Below are 8,102 nucleotides of genomic sequence, written 5' to 3'. Positions count from 1 at the left end.
ATATACATATATATATATATATATATATATATGCGCTTAGACATTTTATCTAACAAAAATTCTAGCTAATTTCATTACACTATTTACCTAACAAAATTTCAAACCAAAAAAATAATCCAAATCCTCAAGTTTCTAATGGGAGAGACTGGCAGCCTCTTACAAATAGGCTACAGTCAGTATCAGCAGTTAATTCTACGCCTACCTATATTCTTATGACTCAATAACAACAAATAGAGGCTGTAAAAATTCATCCATCCAAACATTTGAGCTCCATTCATCAGAAACTTATTGCCCAAAGATTTCCAGCATCCTATGTACACCATAAGCTGAATCAGTTTCCACAAAATTTACAACATAAGATTTGCCGAGCCGCTACCTGCATAAATGACCATGAAACTGTGCTTTAAGAATAGCGAAGAAATAACAAAATTAACCAAAAGTGTTGATTTTATCGAGTAAAATGACTTCTTTTATTAACAGTGGCCAAACGAATGCGATCCTCCCATCACAAATGATAACGTCCACTCATGATTTATTACAACGGGTGTCTCCATACATTACACACAATTCTGATGTATTTACATCTCACATCGAAACTTTCATAAATACACACATAGCATTCAAATTTTTATTACAACACAACAACAAAGCCTTGATCCCACTATGTGGGGTCGGCTACATGAATCCTTTTTCTCCATTGCGTCCTATTTAGTGTCATATTTTTATTTAGTTCTAATAAATTAAGATCATTTTTTATACAATAAGCCCAAGTCTTTCTAGGTCTACTCTGTCTTTCTTAACATAAGTCGAATCTAAAACATTGACTCTCCTAATCGGATCATCAGATGGTCGACATTTATTGTGTCCAAACCATCTAAGACGACTATCTCAGTGAATGCCTTTCTTAGCATTCAAATTTTTATTATCACATAAAAATAGCACTGTTGTCATTTTTAAAAAATGAAATACACATTTTCATGCAATGGTTTAAAACACGAAAGTGCTATGTATGTAAATATTAAAGTTTATGCATGAGAAATGTAAGTACATAAGAATTGTGTGCTACGAATATAAATTTCCCTTGTTACAGAAAGAAAGAGCAGTAAAAAATTATGAAGTGGTTGTCTACTGATAAATCATTATGGAAGCAACATTGATAATAGTCAATGTAAAACAAAAAAGGAAGATTAGCAAACATACCAATTAATTCCTATGTATTTCCCTTGTTACAGAAAGAAAGAGCAGTAAAAAATTATGAAGTGGTTGTCTACTGATAAATCATTATGGAAGCAACATTGATAATAGTCAATGTAAAACAAAAAGGAAGATTAGCAAACATACCAATTAATTCCTATGTATTTATATAACTAACACGTGAACTTCAACTTTTATATTTATGCAACCTTAACTATGCATGAAAAGGTGCATTTGACTTTTTAAAGTTAAAAGAGTGATATTTTTTATGTTTTATGAAAGATTTGGGTGGTATAAATGTAAAGAGTATAGGTTTTAGATATGTAAATAGATGGGATTTTGGTGTTATGTATGTAAATATTCCAATAAAAAATCATACCTATTGATATTAACAGTTAGGATCCCTCCTCGTCTGAACTGAAATCATCCATATGTTGTTCCTTAATTGTTGGAAATAGCATTCGTCGTGGTTCCGGAATTGGTTGTAATGTTGGATTGTCCTTATTTTCTAGTCTTTTTATCACTTTTTTGGGAGTTTCTCTGACCACTTTGCAAGCCTTGTCCACCATACCCATAAAGTCCCGCACAATGACAAACAATCTTAACCCCTCATCTCTCCCCGCACTTCCATGAAAGTAATCAGTGGTGTTCTTCACCAATAATCTTACTCTCTTTTCTTCTTCCAACAGGTACGTAATGTCAGCCTCGGCATGTTCAACAAAAGCTTTAAGAGAGTCATGGAAACTACTTTCCTCCATCAAGTTTCTCATATCAGTGTTTAAGAACTCCTTCGTTTTCACCAATCTGTGACCCAGACCTGCCACTGTAATGGTTAGGGCATCCGCATCCAATCCAGCCGCATTTTTTACATTCTCAAGTTCGCTGCTCATACATGAAACGGCCTTAAGGCCGAGGGTTCGGTACAGATCTTCGGATTGTTCAGGAAGCTCTTCGGATAATTCTTTGGAATTAGAGCTAGAGATGGAAATGTTCGAGTTACTCCTATTTTCTCTGGCAATGTGAACAGCACGTCTCCCTTCGGATCGGATAATCTCTTGAACAACAAAATGAAGGAGAGTGGTCTTCCCATCGGCACCCTTAACATCGGATAGCTTTAAAAGTGTGTCGAGCTTAAATGCTTGTGCTCCTCCACGAAAGGTACCATCATTCATACGGTTACCAGTTTTAAGAACTGCCTCAAGTAGTTTCAAAAATAAACGGCTATTTCTGAGCTCCTTACAGGCTTCCTGATATAGATTGATAGAATATTTCAGTTTACAGTAAATAAATAGGATTAAATTTGAAAAAAGAAATGAAGGTTGACATTCATGTGAATAAAAGTTAAGCATGCTTAACACCAAAATATTAAATACATAGATAATTAACACCCAACTACTATTTATAACAATATAACCTGAATCTGGAAGAGCAAAATAAAATCCGAGCTTGTGTTTTTTTTATTTGTTACCTTCATTAAACTCTCAATAGTTTAGTTATAGCACACACAAAATAAATGAATTTGCTAATTCATTTGTTTGGGTGTGTGCATGAAAGTAAATATACAAGATTTCGGTGGTTCGAGTGTAAATCTCCCTTGCAAGATGAAAAAGCCCGGTAATATTGTTGGAAAACTAGGAAGTCCTTTACCAGGTGAAAGCTTTCGCATAATAGTAGATCAATGACACCAAATTTATTATACTACAAAAGTGTCAAACTGGTCATCTGACTCTTTGCAAGGGGACATTTTAGTCCCAGAGTTTATAAAAATTTTAATTTAGTCCCCAAACTTTTTTAATACGAGTTGAAATAGCCCCCAATGATGACTACTTTAGCCCCAATGAAACTAGTTCGGAACTAATTTAGCACTTTTATAAACTACGGGACTAAAATATCCCAATCAAAATAATCTTGGGACTATTTTGGCACTTTACTCAGCAAAGTTGGGCTGTGAGAAAAACTTACCTCAATAGTTGATAAAGATTCCTTCACAAATGTGGATTCCTCTTGTAGAGTAGTCATTAATAGCAATGCATCCATTCTTTTGAAAGCAAAAGGAATATTTACTATAGCTTTCAGGAATTGTTCTGCAGGTCCAAGTAAGGCTGTGTTATCATTAAACAGCTTAAGCTTCAGTTCTTCATCAGACGTTGGTGCCATTCTCAACAATGCTTGGAGCAGGTCAACTGGAAGCTCATTTCCTGGATGGAAATGTTTCACGTTAAGACTTCTATTTATAAAGAATGCAATGCAAAATCATTCTTAATAAAATAATTTAGCAACAAAATATGCACACAATTTCCATGAAAAATCTCATAGGACATTACTTATTTTATTAAGCAAAAATACTTTCAAGGCTCTGGCCATATCAGTCATCGCTATTACGGTATTTTATTTTGAATTTTTTGAATAGATGCCAAATCAGCTAATTGGCCCACCCTGTGAAGAAAAAATTATACAAAATGTGGGCTCTGAAAAGCTTTTCATTCTTGTAAATCAGAAAAAAAAAAATCCTTGAGGAATAGGACGAGAATAGAGGAGCATGAAAAAACAAAAAGTTTTTTGGACTGAATTTTATTTCATTATTGTGTCAAGAAATAATAAGTTGATTAAACAATAATCAGTGGAAGAAAAATTTAATAATGCAGTTTAGAATTTATAACATTGTAGAAATGAAATATGGTTGTGCATGAAAATATTGTAGGTGAAAAGTTGTTATCCAAGGATTGCTATATTGGTCTAGCTGGAAATTTACAATCTATGGATTGATGGGATATTGTAGATAAAAAGTGCTGTCCACAGCAGCACTCCCCGTCAAACTAGATTGTATATAATGATCACATCCAACTTACTGATTAGATTATCAGCACACATTATGGTAAAGCAGCTGATGAAGATATTTATAGTTTAAAATTTTATTAGAACCCTTTTTTTATATGAAATGTCAGACCATAACGACCTGATAAGTTGTATGACGATAGAAAATTTTTTTTTGCAATAGTCAAGGCAACGTAGTTGCACAGTTATATATTTGGACATTCCCTTAATAGTTTAGTTCTTCTAATATTTTTTAAACCACATTCGTTCACAATTACCAAGTGTCCCTATGATGTATTCAGCTTCAGGACTAGAGAAAGATTGTGATACCGGAATAACCCACACAGCAATGAAAATAATATTATTGCTAAAAATCAAATAAGAAATTACAAACAATCAACTGAAAAATGAGAAATAACAGCACAAACACAGCACATGTGTGACTAGAGTAGCATCCCAAGAGGGGTAATGTTGGTTGTTATGCACGATGGAGGTGTGGGAGAGCTGTTGTGGTTGTGCGATGGCAGTAGTTGGGAAGAAAGCTGCAGTGGAGTGATAGCAGAGGAAGGTCCGCCAGGTTGTGGATGGCAATAGAAGAGAGGATTGCCAATGGATGGATGGCAGACCAGTAGGGGGAAGGGGCTGCGGCAGACGCAACAGTTAGATATTGGCGGGGAAGGGGCCGCATGCAGGTGGAAGTTGAGAAGGGACCGCAGGCAGGTGGGGGTTGGGAGGAGGCGAAAGTGGCAGCGGCCGGACAAAGCAGGTGTCATGGTTGGAAAGGACGGCGGGGAGACAGCGAGGTTGTTGTCTTCGGGTAGAGGGGTGGCTGCAGCGGTGAAGGCAACGTCAGGGGCAGCGGAGGTTAGATTGTGGAGCATGGGAAAGTTGGGGATAATCACCACCTCAGAACAAGATATAATTGGAGCACCACTCGTCCTCGGATACAGCCCTAAAAGGGAAAATGAGGAACGCCGATGGCTGTCTTGACAAAAAAATATAACGAAAACTGCCCTAAAACAAGAAAAGTAACATATAAATACTAGTAGATAACTAAGGGGGCCTCCCCCTCACTTGGGCGAAAACCTAGCCCCACGACAAGGTCCGGCCGACTAGATTCCTACTGACCGAACCGGTCATCCTAAACCAAACTGGTTATAGCCTGGACCGAACAGGTTGGCCTCTCCCTAGGAAAGTCAAGCCCTACATCAATCTTCTGAGGTTGAGGAAGCTTCAACTTACATGTGATGGTGACAGAATTGTTGTAACTGTTGGGGCTAAAGAATCTTCGGCTGCGGCACTTGTAGCACCTGGATCTTATTGTTGGTTGCACTATCCCCCAAAACCCTGAAGGAGTTTTCTCCACTTACAAGTATACATGTATATCGATCCAACCTTCTAGGGGTACATTACTGAACTGGACTGGGAATTCGTGCCACGTATATGCTATTGAATCCACCCAAAGTAACCAAGGTTGGCTCAGCCTGATCTAAAGCGAGGATAGCCTAAATCTCCCCAATCGGTGGTGGACATGATGACAAGGTAGCGATTGTGATGTTCCGACATGTTCCCCGTTGTGATTGTCCTATGTCTGAAATGAATGTTTCAGTCCTATCATCCTATATCGTCAACAACACTGATCCCACTGCACTTCTCGGCTGAAAAGATGAAGGAATAGGTGTTCCAATACTCATCATGTTGAGTCTTGCGATCATACTGTCACGATCTCCCTAGCAAAAGGTGGCAGATATCCATGGGCACCATGCTGCACCACACTTGATCTTGCAGCTGGCTTCCCATCAAAAACTTCACAAGCCACCTCCTGTTTATGCTAACCCTATTCTCCTTCTTCAATCACATCAGAGAACACGGCTGGGAATGTCTTTTAAGTCATGAGGCTCAATTTCTCCATCATTTGTGTAGACGCCACGTTCTTGTTGCTCACTCCATTGAAGATGAGACTGCATACATTTTCATTCACAGTGCAACGGGTGTAAAATATGTTGTTGTGAAACCACTACAACTCCCTCGAATCCTCAGTCTGCGGACATCTCACCCTCATATGGTGGAAAATGGAACACCTTACCCTGTTCTTCAGTTGTCTCTTCATAGATGACATCCACCAATGCACATTACTCGGTAAAAGACACAACCCAACTCGTCGGCCAACTGGAGGTGGAGTGCCCAAATCCATCACATCTGAAGCACTTTCGACTGTAGTGGGCGTGCTTCTCGTCAGGTTTCTTCTCACTTTGAATGGCTTTGTCCTTATCCTAACCCATCTTCTCAATTCACTGAGGTATGTTCATGTTGAGGTCTCCACTGGCCACTTCGAGTGGTTGTCTGAAAGGTGGTGGTTGCTTACTCTATTTATTCTGCCTCTCAACTTTCAATGCTAAGTTTTAGACTTCTCTCAATGACCAACAAGGCTCTAGTGCACAACATTGCTAATTGCGGGCTTCAACCCCCAAATACCGGGTTATGGAATATTCATGTGGCTCGACCAACTCACACTGTGGCTCGACCAACTCATACTTCATTTACAACTAGTCAAACTGTACGTTGAACTCCACTTATAGGTTTCTCTATTGTAGGTGGTGAAATCTCAGAAATATATCCTGAAGGTAATGAGGAAATAGTTATTTTCTCTGTAACTCCTTCCTTATCTTCTCCCAATTGGTATTCGTCACTGCCCTCACTCTCTCTGCCTCTGCAAGTATTCCCACCACAAGAAGTCGCTCTTTTACAACTTGATGGCTGCCAGCTTCATCATTTTACATCTGGCACTTCATTGTACTCAAATATTCTTTTAACTGACTGTAGCTGTTTGATGAAATTGTCTAGATCCATGCCTCTATTGAACTCCGGCATGTCCACTTTGATTTCAAAACCTCTATGTCCTCCATATGTTGCTTCCTCTCTCAGTCTTCTCTGATAATAAATTCCAAAGCATTGAGGTCTGGCTTCCTCATCACTGAAGTCATCCATATGGAAGGGATTCAGATACTTGTCCCTTTCTCCCTTTCGACTCTCCATATCACAATCGAAGGTAATCTCTCCGTGAGTTCCCTCATCAATCTATATAAGCATCTGCTAAAGTCAACAGCACTCTCGATGTATATCTTCTCGGGTTTGAGTCTGTATCTCCTTGGTGGCATGTTAGGGTTTGGGATTTGTGAAAGTGGAAACGGTAGTTGGTGGTAGGAAAGCAAAAAAAAATTAGTGGAGATGTTTGTGTATGGCATATGCTAGGAAATCTTACGATGGGACTAGAGTTGGCTAGCTCTGATACCAATTAATACCGGAGATAACCCGAAGAACAACAAAAATATTATTATTGCTAAAAATCAAATAGGTAATTGCAAACAATCAACTGAAAAAATGAGAAATAATAACACTGAAACAACACATATGCAACTAGGGTGATGTTGACAATAGGGGTGATGTTGGCTGCTAAGCAAGAAGAAGGTGTGAGAGACTGGTTATGGTTGTAGAATAGCAGTAGTGGGGAAGAAGGCTACAGTGGGTTGATATCAGAGGAAGGTTGGTCGGGTTGTGCATGGCATTGGGAGGGAGGATTGCCTATGGATGGATGGCAAACCTGTAAGGGGAAGGGGCTGCGACAGACGCAGCAGTTGGATGGTGGCGGGGAAGGGCCTATGGGGAGCTGAGAAGGGGCCATAGACTGGTGGGAACTGGGAGGAGGCGGAAGTAGCAGCGGCTGGACAAAGGGTTTTTTGTCTTTGGGGAGAGTGGTGGATACAGCGATGACAGAGACGTCGGCAGCAGCGGAGGCAAGGTTGCGGGTGATGGGAAAGTAGGAGATAATCAGCACCTCGGGATAAGATACAGCTGGAGTACCACTCGCCCTCGAATATAGTGCTAAGAGCAAAAAAGAGGGACAACAACAGTTGTCCTAACATTAAACATAATAAAAACTGCCCAAAACAAAGAAAAGAACATATAAATACTAGTAGATAACTAGGGGGGCTCCCACTCACTTGGGCGACAACCTTAGCCCTAAGACAAGGGCCCTTATCCCTAAGATAAGGGCCAGCTTGCCCTGGATTCCTGCTTTTCCCAATGTCAGATCG

General features: G+C 39.4%; 1 protein-coding gene across 1 annotated transcript in view; it reads right to left on the bottom strand.

The window, feature by feature from the left end:
* Positions 1–37: 37 nt before the first annotated feature.
* Positions 38–8,102, bottom strand: part of LOC110032816 (formin-like protein 5) — a 19,383-nt gene continuing 11,318 nt past the window's right edge. Inside the window, exons 5-7 of the mRNA XM_020736578.1 lie at positions 3,157–3,392; positions 1,574–2,441; positions 38–376 (exon numbers count right to left, since the gene is read on the bottom strand). Of these exons, the coding sequence (XP_020592237.1) occupies positions 1,590–2,441; positions 3,157–3,392 (1,088 nt within the window). The 3' untranslated portion in view covers positions 38–376; positions 1,574–1,589. The remainder of the gene's footprint in view (positions 377–1,573; positions 2,442–3,156; positions 3,393–8,102) is intronic.

Source organism: Phalaenopsis equestris, unplaced genomic scaffold (genome assembly GCF_001263595.1).
Source record: "Phalaenopsis equestris unplaced genomic scaffold, ASM126359v1 Scaffold001032, whole genome shotgun sequence".
Lineage (NCBI taxonomy): Eukaryota > Viridiplantae > Streptophyta > Magnoliopsida > Asparagales > Orchidaceae > Phalaenopsis > Phalaenopsis equestris.
This window is presented reverse-complemented; position numbering and strand designations above follow the sequence as displayed.